At 33.0% G+C, this 27839-nt stretch overlaps 1 protein-coding gene across 4 annotated transcripts in view; it reads right to left on the reverse strand.

Annotated features, from left to right (window-relative positions):
- Nucleotides 1-27839, reverse strand: part of LOC143059226 (cardioacceleratory peptide receptor-like) — a 148883-nt gene that overhangs the window by 28624 nt on the left and 92420 nt on the right. For 3 of the 4 annotated variants that reach the window (XM_076232706.1, XM_076232703.1, XM_076232704.1), the window contains one exon: nt 7181-7927. In XM_076232706.1, the coding sequence (XP_076088821.1) occupies nt 7181-7291 (111 nt within the window). In that variant the 5' untranslated portion in view covers nt 7292-7927. Of the gene's footprint in view, nt 1-7180; nt 8056-27839 lie in introns of those variants that run through there. The other variant, XM_076232705.1, reaches the window with a different exon arrangement.

The following is a 27839-nucleotide window of genomic DNA, read 5'->3' on the forward strand; positions in this document are numbered from 1 at the left end:
ATATAATGGAAAAAAGTAAAATAATAAAAATACTGAACTCCGAGGAAAATTCAAAAGGGAAAGTCCCTAATCAAATGGCAAAATCAAATGATAAAACACATCAAATGAATAGACAACAACTGTCATATTCTTAACTTGAAACAGACATTCTCAAATTTAGAAAATGGTGGATTGCACCTAGTTATACAATGTATACATTTGTAGCGCTAAACCTGTAACTTGCATGACAGTCGCATAAAATTCCAATACGCCGTTGTAATAAAACTGAGATGTTTAGCTAGCTATAAAACCAGGTTTTACTACCACTTTATAAGGATATGCCTGTTCCTTGTCAGGAGTGTGACAGTTGTTTTCAAATTGTGTAATGCGTTTGAGCTTTTGATTTTTCCATTAAGGGACTTTCCATATTGAAATTTCCTTTGCCTTCGGTATATATATTTTTTTTGTTATGTACTAAAATAACTAAATCCTCATAGATACCAATATTACAATAATTTGTACGATAGACACGCGTTTCGACTACAAATGACTCAGCAAAGGAGATTGTTTGATGTGTCCCAATTTTTTTTCCAGATATCTTTATCTTTAGTTTCTTTGCAACGTATAAAAAGCTTTCATTACGTTTTGTTCAAAGAGTGATGCAGATGTCCAGCAAAAAAAAAAAAAAAACAAACAGAAAAAAACTCGTTGCATATAGAACCTGTTTAGAACACTAGAAAATTGACCTTGAACTGAAAAGTATGTTAGTGATATGTGTCTATATGTTATCATGGCAGCTTATAAATGCACTTCCGCGACTGTAAAATCATCTTGCAAATCAAAAGTAATTAAATAATGTTTCACACTTGGTTTTAATATGAAGACAATAAAACTCATTAAAAACATTTTTATCTTTCGAAGCAAATGGTAAAATAATCAATTTGATCATGCAGAAGTAAATTGGAACATTTTGCATCAACTTACTTCATTCAATAATGGCGTTTATAATTAGTTTACTTTTGGCAATAACTATCTGTTACGGTTTATGCCATTCGCTGTGTCTCAATCTCAAGGACTATCATGGGTAAATTCATTGTTCGTATCCCAACCCAAAACGACACATACTGTTACGTCGATGTTCTAATAAAAGATGCTTTACATGTAACATTTCCTAAGTTTTTGTGTGCGCTTTTGAAATTGTTTCCAATATTTCAGATAATGCATTAAATTATGAAACAGTGATTTTTTACTTTTATAAAATAATCAACTCATCCAGAAGCGAATTGGAAATTGATGATCGATTGTGTAATATTCAAGATTGTCAGATTTTGACTGAGTTGGAATTCGCACGGTGGTTAACGTACATGTTTGCATTGCGAACGACGCCAACCCTGTCGTTGCACCCATGTATCGATATGTTATCATGATAATTCTGAAATGCACTTCCGTGACTGTAAAATCATATTGCAAATCAAAAGTAATAAAATTATATTTCACACTTGGTTTTGATATGAAGACAATGAAACTCATTAAGAACATTTTTATCTTTCGAAGCTAATGGTCAAATAATCAATTCAATTCATGCAGAAGAAAATTGGAAAATCCTGCATCAACTTACTGCATCCATTTCTAGCATTTCAAATTAGTTTACTTTTGATAAGAAATATTTGTTACGGTGCATAATAAACTCATCATAGATTCCAGGACTAAATTTTATATATACGCCAGACGCGCGTTTCGTCTACAAAAGACTCATCAGTGACGCTTGAATCCAAAAAAGTTGAAAAAAGCCAAATAAAGTACGAAGTTGAAGAGCATTGAGATCCAAAATTCCATGTCATTCGCTGTTCCTTAACCTATAAGACTATGGGTAATTTCATTGGTCGTACGCCAGCCCAAGATGTAAAATAACGTTACGTCAATGTTTGAATATTCATTAGTTTGATTTGAGGACATTATTATTTTAACAAATCACAAGTTTTGGTGTACGCATTTGGAAATACTTCCGGTAATGCATTAGATCCGGAAACGATTTCTTACTTAGTTTAATCTTAAATTTTATTTATCGCTTTGAAAATACATGAAATATATGCCACTGGACGTTATGTCACGGATTATGTTCTTCTCATATATGACGCAACGTCAGATATTTCTATAAAGTGTAACGGAAAAATAACGTTGAATTAGAAACGCGAACTATCAAGTTTTTCCTGCTTTCCTTGTTGGGTAAATGCAAAGTATAGTAAAAATGCCGAGATATTCCATTCCCATATGATTTTATAATTTACAAAATGTACATGTATGATATTGCATTTTACTTCTAGTCTGCATTATATAAACAACCCGAATATGTTTTTATTCAAGCAGTGGAATAAGACACAATAAAATGGCTTATAGTTATGACACTAAAGTTTTCTTAACTTTTTGATCGTCTTATAAATGTGTATTTTTGTAATATGTGCATTATTTTGTTTTGCTGAAAGTAGGACATTTACATTAAGTGCATGGAGGAAGGAACCCACGAATGCAGTTCATGCCGTCCCATATTACGCTTGTGGCGACGTCAAATTATATTAACGGACAACCTTGCAAGACATTTTCATTTATCCTCAATTTTTATAGGTAACCCTGTAATCTTAATACAATTTGGTGTAACAATTTCAACTTTTAAAGTACTTTGTATCGGTATAGTAATCAAAGCCGAAAAGTAATCTCCATGGAATAAAAATCTCTGTTTTTTTGGCAGTATAAGTTTTGTGAAGGCAAGAAAGTTTACTTCGGACATTACCGCAAGACATTGCAAACCTATTGTAGCTCAATTCATTCATAAATTTGAACTTTTGTAGCTTACACTTAGTACAAAACGATCGTGCTTACAATTTAAAAAATTAAATGTCTAAATCTTATTTTCTTAACTGAAATGTTCCAAGTTTTCAAACTAAATTTTCCCTGGGACAGTCATTTATACATATTCTTTTCAAAGTGTCTATGCTAATTTTATGATGAGATGGCCATGTAAACCAGTACTGAAATATATCACGTCATAGAACCTTCCTGCAAAAATTCGAAGAGTTACGTGAACATTTCGCGAATTGTTCGAGTTAATGTTTCGAGGTTGTTACATGGGACAACGCCAAGTGAACGTTTTCTTTCTGATAATCTGTGCCTTCCGAAGCCTACGAATATTATATTTTTATTCTTTCTTTATCATAATGTGAAAATTTAAGAAACAATCTTTATTTTCATATATAATTCAGCATTTCTAAGAAAATTTCCTTATCAAATATTTACTTAGCGCTATTTTTCGTGGTAGTAGCAATATCTAACGTTGCGTCAAATGTTATGATGGTATGATACTAGACCCCTAACGGGAAGGATTGTGCCTGATATTCATATTATGAAGACATAATCTTTCAATCAGTATAATTGAAGTCTAAAGCTCGCATGTAAGGAAACTGCTAGTAGTCTGTTGTTATTTGTGTATTATTGTCATTCTGTTTATTTATTTTTCTTTGGTTACATCTTCTAACATCAGACTCGGACCTCGCTTGAACTGAACTTTAAAGTGCTTATTGTTATGCGTTTACTTTTCTACAATGGATAGAGGTATAGGGGGGGGGGGGGGGGGGGGGGTTGAGATCATAAACATGTTTAACCCCGCCGAATTTTTGCGCCTGTCCCAAGTCAGGAGCCTTCGGCCTTTGTTAGTCTTGTATTACTTTTAATTTTAGTTTCTTGTGTACAATTTGGAGTTTAGTATGCCGTTCATTATCACTGAACTAGTATATATATTTGTTTATGGGGCCAGCTGAAAGACGCCTCCGGGTGCGTGAATTTCTCGCTGCATTGAAGACCTGTTGGTGACCTTCTGCTGTTGTTTGTCTCTTTGACACATTCCCCATTTCCATTCTCAATTTTATTAAGCAACCACTAATCAATCAATAAATCAATTGTTATTATAGATATTAACATTATTACGGTAGTTCGTAATTAATCATCAATTAAAACCATTTCCAGTTATGTTCCCGTAAAATTTTGACAGCACAATAAAAAAAGTTCAGACGCCGCGAGACAAAAGTGACTGTCTGACGTAAATAGTCTCGCAAAATCTCGAGTCAAGTTCTACCGTTTCAGTTTTCAAAAAGTTGATAAGGTCTAGTATACCCTTTTACAACATTGGATTAAATTTTTTGAATTTACGGCTGGCAATGTGAACCAAATATGAAGATCTTTGCTTTTAGATAGGTGTGTATTTTCTTAATCTCTCTTCTAGTAATAATTTTTTTTTTTCTTCAATAACGAGTATTGAGTTGTCTCATTGGGGATCATACCACATCGTCTTTTTTAGATTAAATATTGAGCTCCATGAGTTTGCTATTATAGTGATTCCAAGTTAAAAATAGAAAAAAAGTTATCATGCGAGATAGAGTCGTAATTTGCTTGTAAAAATTAAAACATTCTGTATAATCTTTTCGAAAGTCTACATCGAAAGTTGGTGTGTGTGAATAATGTATTTATGCTGAATTGTTGACCATTGGTGTTGTTTTCACTTTTGTTTACAAACAATGTATCGCAAAAAGTACTATAAATTCTTTTTATACGGCACAGTTTAAAAAAAAAGGTAAATTTCCTGAATTCGTTTCTTTAACTGGATAAAAAAATCCGTTATTTTTTAGAACCTAAAAAGACTTATTACTGTACTAAATAAGTTTTGTTTTAAACAATTTTAAAATAAAATATACTTATAAAATCCTATTCTTAACGTATTATGTTGGCAATATACGATTTTTTTTTTTTATAAAAAATTGTAAATCTAATCGTGTTTGCTTTCAATGCATTTTTACGTAAATGCATACTACTACTTAACCATTGTTTTCATTGTTGCGAAAAAAACACGACTGGATATGTTGCAAAAAAGAAAATTCACTATCTAAATTCTGATATCCTTATTCGTTTGGAACATTTTCCTGAAATCGCAAAAGTAAATGTGACATTTTTGTCCATCGTTCAAAGTTGCAATAAATTATTATTTCATGCAAACACTGTAAGAATCTTTTGTAAATTCATATCCTTAAATTACACATCGTGTTTACAAAGAAAATTTCTTTGCTGAAAATTTTCGGAAAAATAAGCTTTGAGCAATCGTTATTAATTGTTCGGGGTTTACATGTTCAGAAACACGACGTGTGAGACCATCAAAGTACGCATGTATGAAGCTTATAAAACGATTTAAAATTCTTTAAGACAGATAGCCTTGAACGTAAAAGAGTGAATAGAAAACTAGCCTTACTTCTTACAATTAACGTTGAATTATAAAACCTAAGCTTTCAATGTTGCGCAGCAACTGATAAAGTTTAGCGCACATCATGTCAAGCAATTCAATTCTTTGTAAATTATTGATATTCTTAAAATGATTTAAATGACACAACTCATTTGTTTCTTTCAGATCAAAATACCACAAAAGTTAATTAATTTGAGATATTTTGTTGGCGTGAAATAACTTTTATATTCATGCCTTTTTGCCAATCTGTCTCGTTAACGTTTCACTAATAATTAGCTCCCCTATCAACAGTCACGTGACAATAATCATGTACAGTCAAGGGAATTTGATCTTCAATTTACATGTAAATCAAACATTTAAGGTTATATTAACGTCTGCTGATGACACCAGGTCAATACAAAATAATAGTGATTAAACAAGATTCGTATACGTTGATGATATGGTCAACGTTAATGAAATAATAGAAAAAAGGACGGGATGTCGCGTGCAGATCAGCTGGTCTTATAGAATCACGTGCCAGATGCAAGTGGGATTTTTATCAGTTGATGTTTATGATATGATAGAATAAAAATGAGACATCAATACATGTCATTGATGTAGCAATCTAACGACACAAATAACCAAATACATTTTTACGTGAAACTCACGTAAAAAACTTTCACATTAATATCATGTTAATTTTTTCACTCGAATTTCACGTGAACTTAACCAAAAATAATATGATATTTTTCATTTTTCTAATCAAATTTGAACATTTTAAATTGAAAAATTTAGACTATTTGAATACTTTTTTGAATTCCACGTGATTTTTTTTTACATTAGATTCACGTAAAACTCACGTAAAATCAGTTCACGCGAGACTGAGTATCATGTACCTGTACAAGATCTAGATTGTTTGAGGTGAGATTCACATGCGATTTACATGAATCTAAACTCACGTGAGATTCACATGCGATTTACATAAATCTAAACTCACATGAGATTCACATGCGATTTACATGAATCTAAACTCACGTGACATTCACGTTTCTAAATTTCCACGTGTAGTATTTTTACGTCCAGTTACAAATATTTCATGCAAATCAGAACGACTGTTGCACTATAGTCTGGTTATGACTTGATATGAATGCAAGTCTATCTATAGAGTAACTAATATACATATAAGAAAATATGTGGTATCATTGCCAATGAGACAATTCTTGACTAGAAACCAAGTGATGTAAAAAGTTAGCATATAGGTCACCGTAGATTTATATAAAAAAACAATTAAAAGGTCCTTAATCATCGGTATAGTAAGAACAGGTTCCTTTTTTCGTTCCTTTCTTCATTGAACACTATTATTTTATGTATATAAATTAGTCCTCATTCTTAAATTCTTAAACATGCAATTTAGAAAGAAATATAATTACAACTGTGTTTGAGGCACCAAAGTTTATTAGTACGTACGGTTGTCAAGCTGTTGCACCGAATAAACCAATTTGTGATTAAATATAACAATTTTACTCGGTGGTTCCAAAGTAATTCTAAAGCTACTGCGAGTAATACATGTAATGCATGAAAAAAATCGTTATACTTTTATTTAAAATATCTGCTTAAATTAAATGTTTTTTTTTAATTGGATTTTTTTTATTAAAACGGAGACGGATTATATGAACAGGAGAATAAAAATCTTATACAAAGATATATAGGCAAAATCATTGAAAAAGCAAAATGTAGCGAAAAGTAAATCAACAGACTGCAGTACATGTAAACTAAGGGTTTTGCTATTAAATAACAAAACCAATGCCTAGGGCGTTCTTGTGTGCTCCGTAAGGATATGTAGATCTTGCTCAATATGTGGCACCCTTTCCTAAAACGTAAATAAATTCGACAGGGATTTTATATATATTTCCAAACTTATATGCTTACAATTTAACTTACCATCAATGGATGACCACGGTTGTGGTCAGTATGTTCAGTGCCGTTTGTTCCATTGTCCGGCATCACTGTCGTATGACCAAATTCCTCTGGTATGATAGTGGACAAGTTCATATTGAGCAAATTTGTTAAATTCCGCTTATAAATTTACTCCATTTAAATTAAATGTGAAAACTTAGTTTTAACTTTCTTTTTTTCAATTTTTGAAGTTGCAATACTTTATGTTTGTTTCCTTGTGGCTGGTGTTAAAGTGTTGTTCCACTTCCCTCGGTGTTAAAAATTTTGTTCCACTTCCGTCGGTGTTAGAAATTTTGTGCCACTTCCGTCGTTGTTAAAAGTTTTGTTCTATTTCCGTTGGTGTTAAAAGTTTTGTTCCACTTCCGTCGGTGTTAAACGTTTTGTTCCACTTCCGTCGGTGTTAAACGTTTTGTTCCACTTCAGTCGGTGTTAAATGTTTTGTTCCATTTCCGTCGCTGTTAGAAGTTGTGTTAAAACTTTTGGTCCACTTCCGTCGGTGTTAAAAGTGTTGTTCCACTTCCGTCGGTGTTTAAAATATTGTTCCACTATCGTCGGTGTTAAAACTTTCGTTCCACTTCCGTCGGTGTTAAAAATTTTGTTCCACTTCCGTCAAGTAAAGCTGCGATTGTTAAATCTCTGTCAACTGCATCTGTCGTTTAATCTAACTCCTACTTCAATTGGATATTTAATGCTCGAATGAGGAAATTACAAGAAATCTTCTCACGGCTTTGTCTAAAAAATAATTAATTAATCAAACGTCAACACATATTATTTCACTAAAAAAAATGAAGAAATAAAAAAATCTTTTTTTATCTAAAATGTTTTTCTAATAACACACAGATATCGTATATTTTGATAACATTAAAATAAATTCCACTTGATTCTATAGCTTACAATGATACGATGCCTATCATTGAATAGTATCACTTCAGAAAGTCCTTCCCAACTTTATATCTCTCGCCAGAGAGCAACATGATAAATTGATTGGGGCAGAAAAATGATTTCTTTAAAAATCGATATCACATTAGCTAATAAGTTTAGTGCGATAATATTTACTCTGCTGATATACAACCTATCGCTTAATAGTCAGTTGTTAATAATTATCATACATATTAATCGTGGTCTTTGGGTCGCCCTTAATTATAATACTAATTATAATCTATAATATTTCATATTTAGATTAATTTATTGTATTTTTTCATTGGCAACACGATTATTAAAACACACTATAATTATTTAGAGAAAAACGACTTACCAATTAACGCATTCTACAGATGTGCAGGTTGCCCTTAATAATTATAAATAATCACATTCTTGTTAAATATTTCATCATCCTAAACATACATGTGATATTTGCCACTGGACGCTAAGCAACCAACAATCAATCAATCAATGATCTATAATATTTCATATTTTGAACGTTTCAGGTGTTTTTCAAATTAAACACAACTAGTAAAACACGCTGTTATTTTAAGAAAAATGCTTACCAATATATCGAGTTCTTCAGGTGCCCTTAAATATTATTATAATCAGCATCAAATAAAATCTAACATTTTATTGTATTCTTCATTGGCAAATCAATTAGAGAAACACGTTTATTTTTGCGATGTGGGCAGATAAACCGTGGACATGTAACAAAAGATGTACAGAAAATAGCATACAAAAATTAATAAAACCAGACCATTTGAAAAGAAAACGGCTTAAGTATAAAGATATTATATCAGCAATTAAGGATAAGACAGTTCTATCTTTTTCATATATAATTTAAGCGGATTGTAAATGTATTTTAATTTTAACAAATAACGTTATGCTAGAAGTAGTTGAATGTACCCAAAACAAAATCCCACTTTTTTTCATAAAACCTGCTTATCACTTTTTTAACGTTAAATCTGAGATATAATAATTGGTACATGTACAAAACGTATAATTAATAGTCTGGCTTAAATATTGGATCGTATGCTAATTATCTGGTACATGTAGATAAAATATGTCTACTGTTACAATACAAGATCCTTCAAGCTCAACGTGAATTATAATTATTTTACGTGACGAGTTAAAGTGAAAGAATGTCAACATTACAAGTGTGTTTTTCAAATTGTAAACACTTGAAACATTGAAAGACTATTTGTTTTACTATGATTCTTGATATCAGAGGTGAATTAAGAGGACCGAGGGGGCCTGCCCCACATTCTAGGAAAAAATTGGTTGCTTAATATAAGGAATCACTGAGGCCAGACAGGAGCAGAACCCCCTCCTTCAAAATATCTGAATCCACCACTGGATATCATGACTTAAGAATGAAAACATATAATTTGAAATTATATGATAAGTGTCTTCGTGGAATGCTTTTCTTTGTTTAAATAAATACATTCCTCGAATGTCAACAAAATGTATTAATTTTAAAAGTGATGCTGTTTTAGTTTATGGGCGATGTTTAAGTACATTTTGTAAACTAAACAATATGAAATTAGTATCAATCCTTCAAATTTGCAAAAATAAAATTTATGTTTTTCTTACACAAAAATTTGATTGATTTCTATGTGAAATACATTGCAAAAGGAAAATGAAATGTTAATTTTATATTTTAACCAAAAAATTATAATTTTTTTTCTGAAATAAAAAAAAAAATGAAAATAATATATTGGAGATCATGTTTTTGTGAAATAAAAATAGAAATGAAAACAATGTATAGGAAGATCAAAGAACGTATACAACCAAGGAATAAAGCATATGATCAAATGTTTCTATGCACCAGCAATGATTTGTTCAAGGATGATCGGATTGATCCTGGAGTAATAATTTGTTGTTAGAAGAAAAACAATGTATTTGCATTGATTCTTCTTGTAACACAATCCCTTACATGAAACATCTTGCAATTTATGAATTAATCAATTTTTAATAAAAATGAACTTCCGTGTGAACTTTGACGGTCAACTTGACATTTATTGATAGACAGTTATACTGGCTGTTGTCAACAAATGGAGAGAAATTCAGGTTAACGTCAAAACATTCGTTAAAAAATAGAAAATACAAAATAACACTTACGAAATGTGTTCGAAGCGCTTTTCTGGATTTACCTTCATCTAGAACGATCCAAGCCAAATATTTGAAAATCAAGGATGTTAAAGAAGCGCAATATTTGAAGACCTAAATGAGCATTTCCGCTTTGTGGATTAGATTTATTTTCATACCATAAAACGGGATGCTAAAATATAAATAACAGAAACAATAGGTTGAAATATTAAAGATAAGGAAAAAATAGAATAAAAATTTAAAAATACACAAATTAAAAGAACAGACAGAACCTCATATAGTAGCTTGAAATGTTCACCCTTTAAAAAATCACAAGTTGTTCTCTTCTGGTTACAATGAAGTAATTATTTAAATAGATGACAAAGGGAGCCTTTTTTATCCTTCATTTTCACTATCAAAGATCCATTTAAAAACATTTCAAATTCTGAATTATCAACACCTTTGGATGTAATTGAAACTGAAAAACACATATGGTGCCGCAGCATGTTTGAAAAAAAATCGGCTTTCTTTAAGGGTACTCAACAATTCCGGAATTTTCGAAACAGTATAAATGAAGAACACCCCTGGCTAAATTTGGCACCGAAAATGTTGCACGTTACAGAGAGTTTTCTCTAAATTGTCCCTATTTCTACACCAATGACCCACACTAATTTCTCACTATTTTAACTTTGATTTCTAATTATATGTTCTAGAGTAGCAGAAAATAGAGTTACTTCTTCCTATTATCATGGATGTGAAATCTATAGGTGTTTTGTGGTTAAACATGTTTTGCAGACACAGATACTATCATACAAGTGCATATTTACTGACTTTACATAGTACTTTCGATAAAGCGCATAGCTTTTGTATATTTATGTTTATTTTAGATTGCGAGTTTGTATTTTTACTAATAGCAAACACCGATAATCACTATAAACAATATGTTTACGTCTTAAATTGTTATAAATAGTTTTAAGAAGTATATTTCTATTTGTCCTGTACCTGACCTTTCTAATATATACAGATAACATGAAGCGATATTCGTATAATAGAACATAGGTTTATAGACAGTCTTCTGGTCAAGATGATTTTCGTTCGAGTGATCGGCACTGTTATATAACAAATTACTGTTTACGTTCAGTTCAATTTGGTGTTCTCATTGCGGTCCGCGTTTAAATTTTGATTTCATTCATAAACATATTTAACAGTTTGGAAGTAAATCCGACGAACATTGAAAAAAGAAGTTATATATTCGCAGAGCCTCGCATTAATTTCCATCATTTCTAAAATTCGTACATCAAATAATAATGTTATATGTTCGTTCTACATTTATGTACAAACAATATACATGTATACTTTGAATCTGTATAGATTTTTTTGTTTATGCAACTTAATATTATTCATTTACAATTTGACGTTAATTTTCCTATTTTGAAATAACATCATCTTTAACTTAAGATTATCATGTATGTAAGTAATCATAGATAAAACATCTACATGAAATGAATACTTTAAATCTGCATAATATTACAGATACATAAACCGAATGGTAATCGTTACAGTCACCTGTTTTCCAATGAAGTAAATTAAAAGATCATTATTTTTGTAATATAGAATATGCTATAATCTAGTATGCAGTATGTTACCCGAATTAAAACATTGATGGTAAAACGCCATCTCTTTCTTTCAAAACACTTAGATGATAACTAAGGCCAAATAAAAAAGTATGTGTGGTTCCAGTTATATCTGAAAAAAAAGTTAGGGTAGGTAGGTAGGGATTTTTTTTATTTTATGTTTTTTTTTTACATTGAGTCTATGGGAGCAACATTCTGACTTTAACAGTGCTTAATGAAAAAAGACAATAAAATCTTTAGGATAGGCTAATTTTGAGGCGAAAAAGTAGGAAAGGTAGGGTTACTGGAACCACACATATATTCTTATTTGGCCTAACAGCGGTGTTTTGGGTAATTTTACAAGTATTAAAACCTGTAATGCACCTGACTTATTTGCTGCAGACAGTTATAGTTCATGTAGAACACAAAGATAATGCCAAGGAGTCAATCTTAGTTCATACGTTAAAGATAATCACATACATGTAACAAAGCCAAAACATAAAATTTTTTAAGAGATTCTTTAGCAAATGCAATATTTATGTTCTTCAACTCTGTCTAAGCAGACGTATGTTTTCCGCATCTTTGTAGCGCATTTCTCTGTCAATTATGTAAACAATAATCACCTACATATGTACATGTTGTGTTATGCTTTAGTTCGTAATTGATTGACACTTTCACAATTATTATGAATTCATTGACAATATACCAATATTGAGGATCTTGATTTCGTGTGGACCGGCGCAGGAAGCTAAATATCAAGGAGCTCGATTTCGCGTGGCCCGGTGGAAAAAGTCCAATATCGAGCAGCTTGATTTTGCGTGGCCCGGCGGCAGAAATGCAATAGCGACGAGCTTTGTAAACAGAACTATATTGCCGCCAAAGTACCAATAGAACACATTTCAGTTAAGTACAGACATACTTATGTACTTGTTTGCTTTACTGTTACAACGAATACCCCTTCAACAACATTGTTTTCACAGATGATTTTATAAAAGGGAAACTAGTTCGCAGAAAAATCAGACAACAAATAGCCAATGAAGAAAAAAATCGAAAACAATAAACATCAGACTACAAAAACACCACTCAGTAAACTTAAAGACTGTGCAACACGTATCCAATCAAATACTTGCGGCGGACAAGGGTGTTACGGACCAATGGCACAATTTGTCCTTCACCATTGTTCACTAACGACAATGATATATTTTCTTTGCATATCGCTTTTTTGATAAGGTCATGAACTTTCAGAGGTATTCTAATTCGTGTAAAACCAATCATCAGATATTGGATTTATACAAATGTAGCACATCATTTAACCGAAACTGACATCTGGTAAAATCACCTTCTATGTTTCTCTGTCAAGATAATGAAATATTAATAAGTAATATTTCCTGAAGTTGTGATATTCAGTACTATTCTGACAATCAAAAGTCGTACAATATATACAGAGTCAAATCGGTCAAAGCAATGCATTTTTTCCGGAAAATAAATTCTGTAGTAATCCTGTTGTAAAGACATATTGAATGTAAATCTTAACAATTTATTAGTATTTACTGAACAATCTTCCTGTTTTGGTCAGTAAAACTTACTCTATAGGGGTGTCCTGTCAAATGCCGTAGACATTGTATAATTCATTATAACAGCAATAGCAATGGTGCAATAAATTAGATTTTAGAACAAAAAAATCTAAAAAAAAAAAAAATCGTGCAATTGAGTTAAAAATGTCTATGTAGCGTTGTGTTAATCGGACAGCATATATAGTTCTTCGCTTACACATTAACGATAAGATTTTTTAAAAATATATATATTTCTTGAAAGTACATACAATTCTCGGGAAATATCGAATATTTAAAAATAAGAAGAGGAAGCATATGCCAATGAGGCCACTATTCACCAGAAACGTAATGATGTAGAAGTTAGGGAGCTACCATAGGATAAAAAAATGGTGCTCTGTGCGTCCGTTTGTTGTTCGTCCGTCCGTTCGTTCGTCCGTCTGTCCCGCTTCAGGTTAAAGTTTTTGGTCGAGGTAGTTTTTGATGAAGTTGAAGTCCAATCAACTTGAAACTTAGTACTCATGTTCCTTATGATATGATCTTTCTAATTTTAATGCCAAATTAGAGCCCACTGAACATACAAAATGATATTGTGGAATGGGCATCAGTGTACTAGGGACGCATTCTTGTTATTAATTGTTTATCCTGACTACTGACTATTTTGTTTGCAAAGTTGCTCATTCTGTTTTATCATCAAACCACCTGTCTTGCCTTTTCTCAAGTTTCACCTAAGCACGCCCCCCCCCCCCCCCCCCCCCCCCCCCCCTATAAAACAAATGTTAGCTCCTTTCCTGACGTTCTACCTATGAACGTTATTGTTACTTCAACAATATACATAAGTGATCGGATGCACGCGATATTCACCTCTATTGATGAATAGTATCCGGTAACAGCATCGCCATAATCTTCGATTAGCATTTAGCCCCCACCGCAAAGAAATAATGAATACAAATTACTTCAAGAGGGAATTAGTGCGAGACAAATATCGGGAGGGTTTAGTATGTTCTGATATTTAATTAAAGTATATTAATCGTATGAAAGATTTAGATTAATACATCAAAGAGAATACCATATCTTACGTAATGAAGGTTAGTGTGCGTGCTTCAAGAAGTAAACACCCTTTTAGTTAGTTTATGGTGAAAATTATATATATTGTCTCACTTAAGAATTGCATTTTTCTTTTTGTAAAGTTAGTGGGGTGTAAAAGCTGTTGACCTAAGTACATTCTGTATTCCGCGATTATTCTAAAAATGTGCGCATGGTCAGCGCTTTTACAATTAAATTGAGAATGGAAATGGGAATGTGTCAAAGAGACAACAGCCCTATAAAATGACTAAAAGAAGCCTTCATTACTTTTCTTAGTTGACATTCATTTTGCACTATATTGTGGAAGCTCGTGTCATCATGAATGTTACATTTCAAATTAAAATTAACGATTATAAATAAATAGGACGTCAAAGTAATGTTTCTTAGCAACTATTATATGACAAGGAGGTGTGCAAATATCTATCAGATTGCACATGAAGCGGATTTAAGAATTTAATGATTGATTGATTGATTGATTGTTGGTTACTTAACGTCCAGTGGCAAATATTTCATGCATATTTAATCAGGAGGAGAACAAGTTGACAATAAATACAATAGGTAAGTTGATACGATAGAGGCCATCTAAGATGATGGTCGGGGAAATTTGGACTGCCACTGGAAAATGAGGGTATCTTGGATAGGAACAGAAATTTTGCCTTGCAACAGGCTACCTCCGGACCCCTCAAAAGAGTTGTTCTAAGGGTTCTTAGCGTGCAAAGAGCGTGGCACTCTCTTTTCACGAGGCATCGGATTTAACGTCCCCCTTCTGACCGGACGTGACTGTGAACTTGATACATCCCGCACAGCCAAACGGACGCCCCACTTCGGCACGCGTTTTACTGCCGGTCGGGAGAAGACCAAATTACCATATTTCTATACCCCAGTCACCCTTTGAGGGGTTAAGAATTTATAAAGGGTCTCCTCTTCGTGTGGCCTTCAACTATTAAAAAAAACCTGCTAGCTTATCAACATTGGAAATGTGATCGGTAGGTTGGGATGAGTCATAACGGCATGCATATAACACCACGTGCCACGTACGTGAAGTACGTGGTTTCGAAGATCGAATATATGACAACGCCATTAATGTCATACTAGTACGACCTCGATCCAAATAGTGCAGCGGCGAAATCTGAAAAGACGCTTAGTTAAGGAGTTTAATGCACCCAAAGAACACACACCTGAATTTTTTTTAAATGAAAGAATACATGTTAAACTTGTATTTTAAACATGCCGTAAGAAAGTCGTATGGTCGAATTTCCGTAAAAATGGCTTTTTAGAGCGTTATGTAGTGTATAAAAAAAATTCACTGATACACTAAAATGTTAATTATTATTACGAATTACAATATTACGGCTATTGTTTAAATTGATAATGTAAGAATATATCACTGACGATAAAAATAGTCAATAATTGTTTTAAAAATATTTACCATTAACATTTTAAAAACCGTTTTACTTCAGTAGTTGTGATTAACACGATTTTCACCGGTTTCCGTTAATAACAGGATAATTATAAAACACTTCATTTGTGTTTATTTGGCATAAATGTACACTTCGATATTTACTTTATACAAAACAACTTTCGTTTGTAACATTTCTTATTCGATTAACAATATTTTTTTAATTTGAATAGAACACCTCAATCTGTTACACATTTATTTAATTCCGGAATTACGGTCCGGGACGTTTATTTTTGTTTAATCCTCACTCTGTTCAGTTTTATCACTGTACAAGCCAAATGTCGATTAGCATTTCACATTGAAATTGTTTGATTAATATCAGTTTTAGGGTTTATATTTGTCTTTACACTAGTTTTATATTTGCTTTGTTGTTGATTTCATTGTTTTTTTTTGTTATTTTTAATACCCAGAGTGGTAATATATTGGTTTTTTTTATCATTGTTTACATTGTGTTAAGTAATCGCTTCAAAATTATTCCGGATCTGTTGTGAAAATTTTCCGGATAATGTCACAGTTCGGTAGTCCTTTAAAACTTACCCCAACAAGTGCAAAGAGAGGGAAATCTTCCTTAGATTGGCAGGAATGCATAATTTGTCAGCTGAAAAGCCCGGAAAAGTTATATATTTTCACTGACAAGGGCAAAGTTAGTTTTATGGAAGCTACTAAACTACGGAAAGATGAGATCTATTTGAAGATTGTAGAAGAGTTGTCTTCTATTAATCAATTTTTTTCGGAAAATATTGATGTTAAATACCATAGATTTTGTTGTAAATCTTACACCAGTAAGCAGAATCTATCTTGTTATAAACAAGATTTTATGGAAACGGAGGAGAATATAGGTGGTGCTTGCATTTTTTCACCTGCTGCAAGCACATCTAGAATCACAACTCGATCAGAGTGGTATTCTTATATCTTTTGTAAGAACAAAACTTACAAAAAAAGATGCTAAATTGTACAAAGTGGAATCAGAAGACAGAATTAAGAATATACTTGAGGCAGCTAGAATTAATTCGGATCATGAAATTGAGTCAACGGTTTTACATGAAAATTTTACTGAAAATGCCCTTTATCATTCGGCCTGTATAACTAAATATCTACTGAAAACACCCCAAAAAGTAAAAGCAGAATCTTCTGACCACGATACTGCATTTGTGAAGTTGGTATCAGAAATTAATTCAGACCTGATGGTAAATCATAAGGCTTTTATGATGTCCAACTTGCTTGAGAAATTTCGTTTCTTGCTTCCACAGGACTATGCCGACAAATACACAACATATAAATTGCAAAATAGGTTAATGAATTATTACGGCGATTCAATTGTCATACAACCACAACAAGGACATGGTAAATCAAATATCATGTTCAGCAGCTCTATATCTATCGCCTTCGGTGACGCAATCAAAGCTGCAAGTCAGCTAAAATCTGAACTCAAAATAGCACAGTAAGATTTGGAAATTGGAAGTTCCAAAAATACAACAAGTGAAGAACAGATTTTACACACCGCTGCCAATATTTTAAGGCGTGATATACATAGCCTTGATTTAAACAATGATTATTACCCAACACCTTCCGAATGTTCTCTGCCGTTGTCAATTCAATCAATGCCCCCAAACCTGACCAAATTATTTGTTGGTTAATAGATGAAAAGTCTTTTCTGGCCGTATTAAACCAAAATCATACTACCGTAGAAAATGAGTACTAATGTTATTACTCCATATCAAATTGGTCTTGCGTTACAATTGTATCACGAATTTGGATCAAAACAATTAGTTGAAACATTAAATGCTCATGGGTTTTGCAGTTCGTATGATGAGGTTAGGCGTTACCTAACAAGCTTATCGAGTCATGAAATTGATAGGATCAAAAAATGGCGTGTATGTTCTAAACGGTATTGTACCGCTGTCTTCCAATGGTTGTCTTATCCAGGAAGGATCAGATAAAAGAGGGACGAAAGATACCAAAGGGACAGTCAAACTCATAAATCTAAAACAAACTGACAACGCCATGGCTAAAAATGGAAAAGACAAACGAACAACAGCACACACGACACAACATAGAAAACTAAAGAATAAACAACACGAACCCCACTAAAAAACTAGGGGTGATCTCAGGTGCTCCGGAAGGGTAAGCAGATCCTGAACCACATGCAGCACCCGTCGTGTTGCATATGTGATAACAAAGATGGTAAATAGTCTAATTCGGTAGGTCACATTCAGGAAAGGGAAGGGGATTGTAGTTACGACGTAAGGAACATATTCGACAATGACATAAACACGGAAACGGTGGATGGCAAGGATACTTTCCATTCTATGGCTAGAGCTGTTTTCCAACTGCAGATTGAAATGACAGATGCAAGCGCTGTTAACATGCTGAACAGGTTAAAGTTAAACGAGGACAGGAAAAATCTCTACCAGTCGATGAGCAGACAATGTCTTTGATAAACTGTGTACCATTCAACAAGCCAAAAGAGCGTCCTGAGCCTCCCCGTCGTGAGAATGTATATAGTGATATAATATCTTGTTCAGAAAGATGTGAAGCTTCTTTAGACTCCGTTTGGGTTTTGCCGCGACTTCTGTTCAGAGAAGTAATTAAATTTCCAATGGAACTTCAAGAACAAATTACAAGCAATCCCCTTCTGGACTGGGTTTAATGGCCTAGTCTCGGAATCCCTTCCTTGTCGGGGACTTGTTACATATGCACCAGTTGTTGATTCGAAGCCAAGCGATATGTCAACCTTTGATACAACAATGAAGAAATGTATGGACATGTCAAAAGAAGTAGGACAGGACTTTTCAATACAGACGTTTAATCAACAACTTTACGCAGTATCACAGCAAGTGAAATGGTCAATGCCGGAAGTTTTCAATCCCATATTTTGAGGCTTGGTGGATTTCATACACGTTCTTGTTTTATAGCTTGTATTGGCAAATTGTGGGCAGATGGAGGTCTTCTGGATCTTATGGTTGATTCTGGTGTTTATGCTGGATGCACTTAGGGAAAGATGCTCTTAGGGAAACAGTTTAACCAATCAGTTCGAGTTTTAACACTCGCATATGAAGCATTACGATCGTTATGGTTTGCTTCGTTTTTCAAATGGTGTATGGAAAATGATGGTATTGATGCAATACCAAAGGATGTATGGGTGATGCTGTCCAAATGTCAAGCAAAGTTTTCAGATGAATCGGAATCTTACAAAGATGTACTTAACGAGTTAACGATTCTGTATACCACCTATGTATTACCATTAACAGTTAGATTCAGGAACCGAGGACATCTTGAGTCCCGGACATTTATGTACTGGGATATGTTCCTGAACGCGGTTGAAGTAATGCTCCAAAACATTCGTGCAGAACAGGAGGGTTTGTGGTCATTGCATTTACATACTACTACTGATATGCTGCCATACTTCTTCATAACCAACAGAACAAATTACTCCAGATGGACCCCGGTTTATATTCTTGATATGCTTGATATCCCTCATAAAGTTCAATCAGCATTTGATTCTGGTGAATTTGCAATTCACCAAAAAAAGGGAACTTTTAACGGCATTTGGAGTGACATGGCCACTATGAAAGACTATAAAGGGCATGATGGGATTATTGGATTAACCCCAAAAAATCTCCTTTGATTAGATGGACATTAACGAGACATGTTCTCGGTCATTTCGGTTCAGAAATGCGTGATAGAGCTGGTTTATCCATAGAGAGTGATTTATCTCACGAGGAAATGAAACCAGCAGCAATGACACCAGATAACCAACAGGTTAGTGATTTGATAGATCATATCATTAACAAAATGACAGATCCTTTTGATGTTACCTTACATCCAGTTCCTCTCATAAACATTTCAACTGGGATGCACGCATCTAAAGAAGTTCAAGATTCTTTATTGAATTCTATTAATGAGGGCACACAAAGGGTTAAATCTTTTGTTGATGGTTCTTTGTCGAATGGGCAGTCTCGAAGTTTCTATAACCCGATATCAAGATATAACCTAAAGACTTTCGAGGATATGACGAAAAAAACTAAACTAAAGTGTCGTTCTGGTGACACAGTTAATGTGCATATCAACCAAGAGTTAGTTTTTAGGCGTGCCTTGGCTTTGGCAAATTGTCGAGAGGATGTAACAGTTAAAAAAGTCCAATCCAATTGGCCCAATCCCAACATCCATGTTCCATGACGATGGTACAATGCGCAAGCCTTGCAAGGCAGATTTAGCTCACATACTGGAACAGGATGTAGTAGTCTGTCAAATCCTTCCAATATTCGATATATCCCGAACCACCCATATAAGAGATGGCATGGCATTATTGCAATCTATCAATGCAAAAAGGTTTAAAACATTTGGTGAATTGGCTTTAGCTTTGTCCGCAATCAGGTTGCTTGCTTTCAATATGCTTCAGTGGTTGCTGACATTTTTGATAGATATGACATTCAAAATTCCATTAAAAGCTCTGAACGGGAACGTCGATCAAAGTCATTTTTCAATCCAAAAGTGTTTCAAGTAATCGAAGGAAGAATCATTCCAGACTGGAAAAAATTTCTTAGTTCAGGTGAAAACAAGCAGTCACTTATAAAGTTTCTTGGTGAATTCACTTTGCAATATATGAAAGAAAATAGTTGTCTAATGGATGGACAAAAATTGCATCTTGCTTCATCATTTCCCAATCCAGAAATAGTGAAAATAATAAGTCCCAAAGGTATATCAGATTGCAGTGAATTGTCAAGTAGTACACAAGAAGAGGCAGATACATGTATTATTCTGCATGCATTGAATGCTGTCAAACTGTACAGGGAAAACGATGTAAACGGTCGCATTATTGTAAAGTCTCCGGATACGGACGTGCTAGTACTTTTAATACATTTCCCACAGATGACTCATATATCTGAATTGTGGTTTCAAACAGGAATGATCACTAGCATTAAGGATTTTCGGCGTTACATTCCTGTTCATGAGCTGTGTGGGTCGTTAAATTTTGTTTTGTGTAAAATCCTACCAGCTGCACACGCTATTACAGGATGTGATACTACATCGTCTTTATTTGGCATAGGCAAGAAATCCATGCTAAAGGCACTAAAAGAAACGCCTGTTCATTTCAATGACTTGTCCCAGATATCTTTATTAGATATAGAAGATTCGGTAGCTGTCAGTCGAAAACTCGTAACTAGGCTTTATGATCCTAAAGGAAAGTCCAAACGCTGCCATAATAATCTGAACAGTTTCCGGGTGAAACTAGCCACATGTAAAGATTCTAGCTTGGTCCGACTCCCTCCTTGTGAAGCATCTTTCAAACACCACGTCCTTAGGACTTCTTTCCAAATCAAAATCTGGATGACTGCACATATCGCCAAGTCTGCTATTGGATCGCCTCTACAGTTTGGTTGGAAAGAAGGAAAGTGTGGTCTTGAACCTGTCTTGTTTGAAGGTCAAATGTCATCCGACTTCCTTCAAGATTTGGTGTGCACATGCAAAGGAAAATCAGTTTGCAGTAAAAGTTGTGTGTGTTTTGAACAGAATTTGTCCTGTACTGAACTGTGTCAATGTCAAGCATCAGACCTTTGTTAAAAACATCAATACACACCTGGCAGATATAGATGATGATGATGATGATGATGCTTGATTACATGACCTATCTACGTCTTAATTATGCTAATTCATATATAAACTTGTTTTGCTTTTAGTTTTTGTCCACTTTTTCTGTTGATTTAATATACGATTAGTTTACTTTGACACTGAAGCTATTTCCGTTTATTATGATAGGACGATCGGGCATTCTTATGTTAAAAAACGTCAAAAAAACGTTGGTATGATGCTAACATATTTTATAAACCTTATATGAATACATTTTGATTGTACAACAAAAATATTAATGACAGCTTTTGTCTTCCAAAAAAATGTAAAAAAATTACTGAAATAACCATCATGACCATTGAAACTGAAATCAATGAAATTAACTTTTATCCCCCTTTACCTGACTTTAAAATTTTTGTATAGTAGCAAGTCGTCTTAAGACTTCATTTTTATGGGAAAAAAATATTACCAAAGTTCAAGGTCATCCTCGTATGGAAACTAAATGAAGTCATAAATAAACAAAATGTATCATATAACGAAAAACGTCAATTTTAACGTTACAAATGACGTATTTAGAAAAAGAAATGGTATGCCCAACAGGCTCCATATATGTTGAATGAAATATTGTCCCCTGATTGTTTAATATGTTTTAAGTTCCTAAGTTTAGCCCAAAATAGACAGTAAAGACAACATTTTGTAATATTCAATTGTTGACCTTTGACCTCAATTATGCAAAATTCCGACCACTTCTCATGCTTACGGCATCATTAATATTAAAGTCAACAATTTTATCTTTTCAATGATATATAATTTAGCTGTGTGTTCGGTGGGTGCATTAAAAAATTTTTTTTTTTATTCTACCGCTGGTCTAAAATTTATCCTCTAATAGGCATACGATTTGTTCCACGGATGTGTTCTTAACCTTAGAACATTACATAAACTTGTAGATTCATTTATAGTCGTTGGTACCAATTTTCGTGGATTGCAGAAACCTTGTATTTTCGTCGATATGTGATTTCTTGGTTCTGCTAATGTCTGGATAAAACTTTATAGAAATTTGTACTTCGCTGAATATCCCACGAAACTCGGAATCCAACGAATACTAATGAATCCGCAGTAGATAAACTTTATGTTTTGAATAATTTGATTGCAAGGAGTCACGTATTACGAGGTTTACATCATGTTACATGTGTGTGGATTGATCACGGAGTCAAAATGAATTAAAGTGTGGAATATATATATCATGTTCCATGTATGTGGACTGTTTAAGATGGCTTTATTCCACATGTCCTATGTCATATTAACATTAAATACAATTGTAATAAATGCTCCAAGGGGCAAGTTTCTTTTAAGTATGAGGTCTATTATTCATTTCCTGTCTTGATTTCCCAGCACTTCATACCGGACGGCCTCTATTAAGGATCTACCTGTTCATTAAGTTGTTAACTCGTTTCCATCCTGAAAATGCATGAAATATTTGCCACAAGACTTCAATCAACCAACAATCTATCAATCAAATTAGACTAGGGAGGATTTAGAGCTTGCCATTTTTTAAAGACACCCATCCTGTCTACTACTGATGATCGTTACACTATGCTGACATATTTCTTTTTTACTGCGCTGATGTATTTTTAATCTTGTGTTTTTTTATCTATTAGTAATTAATTGCTGTCTCATATACCTTACACCTTTTATTTATATTCATTATTCATATGATACATCGATTAAAAACTATATAATCAGATGTTTTTATATCTATTTTTTGTAAACTAATATTCTTTTGTCATGGCGCCAGATTGTTATCGTTGTCATAAGGGACGACATCAAAAGTTCAATGAAGGATAAAAAACTTAATTCACATAGTTTTTTTCACTAACCCCCCACCCCCCTCTTAACTTAATTTGGGAAAACTTGATTGACTCATATGGATATATGTAAAAATCAATGTCGGATAACCAAATCTTGGAGCTGTTCAACCCCCCCCCACCCCCAAACTATTTGAATTAAGTTTTTTATCTTACATTGATCTTTTGATGTCGTCCCTAAGGGACTACAATAATCGACACCAGTAAAGTATGTCGTAATAGCTCGCATGGCGTGCAACAATTTTTTTTTTTTTTTTGCACTTAATTTCATCAAATAGGATTATTATTATTTTTTTTATCACTTTCGTGCAAGTCAGGCCATGGACAGAATTATTTAGTCGTTATACTTAGCTGCTCTTGCATTCCGGAATCGATTTTGCTCTATTGTGTACCCTACTTAAGTCCATGTATCTGACCAGTGTGATGACCAGTGTGATTTTACAAAACACACAGTATCTGCTGAACATACTTCCCCGAACTGAGGGATGAACCAGGTGTAGAAAAATATGAAATTATTCTACAAACAGATGAAAACGTTTTTTTTTTTCTTTCTATTTTTGTATTCACTGCATGATAAAAGACTTAAAGGACTTGTGGCCTTTAAAGATTGCAAGAAAGTAAACGGTCATGATACACATTCAAATTCATTTTTGAATAGTATATTTACAGTACTTTTAGTATTTAAAATTTTGGGTAGTGCTAGAAAGTGTTGAAAATTCTAAAAAGGCTATCATAATCCCTTATGGGCCAGAAAATACATTCGTGCCAGCTACAATGGCTGCATTATTCCGAGAGTCTAGGTCAAGAATAGTGAATGACTTATTTAGGTAAGTCGTCTGTTTTCAGGTTTGATTGGCATGAAAAGATATAATTCAGCCAGTCAGATTAAAAAAAATCACCACATACAATAATAATATGAAAAAACCATGTATATCTATAACAATATATTATACTCTATTCTCATGTTACCGACTTTTGACAACATAGTTTATATTCTTCTCTCAGACTCTGGTAGAACATCCGGGTACTCGGACATATTAATTGTATATAATGTTATGTTTGTCACAGATCATGTTTTTGATTGATATGGCAATACAATTATTTGATTTTATTTGAATTAATCGGAAAACATTAAACGTTACCCAAAGAGTGCATATAATGCAGACATTTGCGAAATAATCCAAACGTTTTGGTTTCAATTATTCTTTAAGTTTTGTATGTGTAATGATCTAGAACTTAATTAGATTTGCATTTTACATTTATGATGAAATTTCAAATAAGTGTTTTGTAAATGTTGGTATTTGCATGTCTATCTTTTTTTCTTTTTTTTTTTTGCAGTTGTGGTTAAGTTAAAAGAATGACCATGGGTACAAGGCCAAATTATTAAGTTAAATATGCATAGGAATACATGAAAACTTGCAGTGCAATTATACACAAAAAGAATGAATTTTGTATCAGCAACTTATCTAAATTTATAGCAAGTTATAATGTAATTAAAACTGTTTGAAATTGTTGAATAATTATGTATTTTATTTATAAACGAATATTTTGTAATTGTTTTATTACAAAAATCCAATATCTAAGGCTTGTTTAAAGCTGCCGATATCCGAATTTAATTATATTGCATGTGCACGGACTCCTGTCAACAAATCAATCAGTCATATATACTATTACATTTGTACTTGTAACACATGATGGCTTCGATTTTATTTTTAATTATATTTACATTTCCTTGTAATTAAGTCCTTTAGACAGAAAACGTTTATAACGATGTGAACACAATGCATGCATGTATCAGTATCTCGTGTTGTATTTAAAGTGTCATTTTCTATATAATACTAATCAATTTGTCCCCTGTGACTTTAACAAGCTCTCATTTCCTTTAATTCAAAAATCCCAAAGTATAATCAAACATCAGAACTTCAAAATCACATAGCAAAACACCCGCAAAAGCTTTTTTATTAACCAATGTAATTGATTTTAAACGGTATTATTGCTTTATTATACATGTACAAGTATTGGCCTTTCAAGTGGTTAATCAGGTTTTATTCGGAGCAGATCGTGAAACTTGAATGAATCTTATACATAGCATACCTGTCAACCTGTGACGATGAAAATGCAGGTCATGACCTGCATTGAAGAATGAAATCTCAGGTCATAACGCGTACGAACATTTTTACAAGCTGAATTTCAATAATTAGGGGACATTTTTTTCTAATTTAAAAAAGTTTCCAAAACATGTTCACTTCATTAATCATTATTTCATTGCACTTTGAAAAGCTTTTCATAACTTTGTGACTCTTTCTCCTCTTCTTTGGTTAGTGCTATTATTGACATTTCTACATTGTACTCTATGAATAGTATTTCGCCCTCACGTTGTGACTTGCTTTTTGTTAAATATTTATAGACTGTTGTGATGGCTATTGAGTCTTTGCTGATCAACTATTCCACTTACTAATTGTAATTAGAATATTGTAAAATAAAGTTAAACAGTTAAAGGAAGTATAGATAAAAAAAATAATTTTCAACTTTATTTTTATAATTGTATTAAGGTATGAATTAAATGAAAAGTTATATTTCAATATGTATTTAAATTCTATTTGTAGTAGATTTGATCTTTTTTACCCCAAAAAAAACGTAAATATAAGGAACAATTTTGAATGGTGACAAAAAAGGGGAAGTAACTCAGTTGAAAAATGTTTGTAAAACGTGACGACAGTGAAATTTATTAACGACCTAAAGCTAAGGTAATTAGTGTTAATTAACAGTGTGCTTGACACCAAAGCTGTCAAGTGAAGCCATGCACTTGATGGGTCACTTAATTTGACAGTTTACACAGGTAGCTGAACTGCTATTGATGGAAGAATTACGAATTTGCCGGTATTTCAAAGAAAAATCACTTACTATGAAATCATTCTCTAGGCATAGAAATCTAGGAGAAAACGGGTCATTTTCGGAATTCCCGGGTTATTCAGTGACCCGGCGGGTGTCCCGGGTGATCCCTCAGAATTGTGAAAATCTCGGGTCACACCCGCAAAATACGGGTCAGTTGACAGGTATGACATAGTCATTTGCAATATTTTGAAAATGAAGTTAAAAACATGAATACCATACGTAGTTGATACATTTGTCTTTTAAAATTCAACTGACATATAAGGATCGTAATGGTGCAATGTGGATAAATCTATCGGTTTCCAAGAGCAAAATTGGCAGCGCGTCATCCCTACAATGGCTTCCATTTCTACGATTGTGAAAATGTACTGGCGTAATGGGGAGATAATTTTGACGAAGTAGAATGCTGACTGAAGTTGGATGATGAAAATGCATATTTTCGAAAAATTAAAAATTTTTGTGTGTGATTACTAGGGTTTATAGTCTTCAACCACTAAACAAATCTAGTCTGCCCTTCCACGAAATATTTAATTAGAATTTTTTTTAAATGTTTATGAATTTTCGAAATTTCCACCTGACAATCGATCAGACAATAGTTTTAAGTTGAATCAATGCAAACAAGATCTTTAACTGATACTCATTAGATAGTTCATACATTTGTGTTTTAAAATACAACTGACATTTAAGGATCGTAATGGTGCAATGTGGATAAATTTATCGGTTTCCAAGAGCAAAATTGGCAGTGCGTCATCCTTACAATGGCTTCCATTTCTACGATTGTAAAAATGAACTGTCGTAATGGGGAGATAATTTTTACGAAGTAGAATCCTGACTGTATAGCTTGTTGCTCGGTGTGAATTATGGCTCCGTATTGAAGGCAGTACATTGACCTATGATTGTTTACTGTTTACACATTGTGACATGGATTGAGAGTTGTCTCATTGTAACTCATACCACATCTTTTTATTTATATACAGCCTCTTATTCTACCTGTTTTTAAGCCTTTTACAAAGAAATACTAGTAGAATATTTTGAGACTAAGCATATTATTGCGTGAAGCGCTGCGAGTTCACTCAGTATGTATTGGACGACCTCTGAAGTCTTTTAGAACACCGGAAGTCTTTCCAAAATACATCTAATCTTTTTTTAAGGTCAGTTGCGTAATAGGTAATTAACTGATGTAATGAACGAGCACGTGTTAATCGACATTTAATGATATCCTACATCAGTTGTTAATCAATTAGAGATGCAGGAATACAAGTTTTTTGAAATAGCTGTTTATATTGGAGAATAGATTTTAAGTGATTACCGTCAATGGAGAATGTGTTTTTATAATTTTAAAATCTATCTGTGTCAGCTAGTCTAAGATTTTAGCGAAATCAAAATAGAGAGCAGTCCATTTAAACAGCTATCAACATTCTATGTCCAAGACAGATGCATATACATGTAGTATAAAAATGATATCTACAATTTCACTTCGCCGGTAAATTAAAATGACATTGGTTGGGGTACTTTTTCTCTTTGTTCCAAGACGAATATGTTTAGGAAAAAATATAAATTCTTTACTGTCAACAAAAGTAAAAACAAAAACAAGAT

Source organism: Mytilus galloprovincialis, chromosome 14 (genome assembly GCF_965363235.1).
Source record: "Mytilus galloprovincialis chromosome 14, xbMytGall1.hap1.1, whole genome shotgun sequence".
Lineage (NCBI taxonomy): Eukaryota > Metazoa > Mollusca > Bivalvia > Mytilida > Mytilidae > Mytilus > Mytilus galloprovincialis.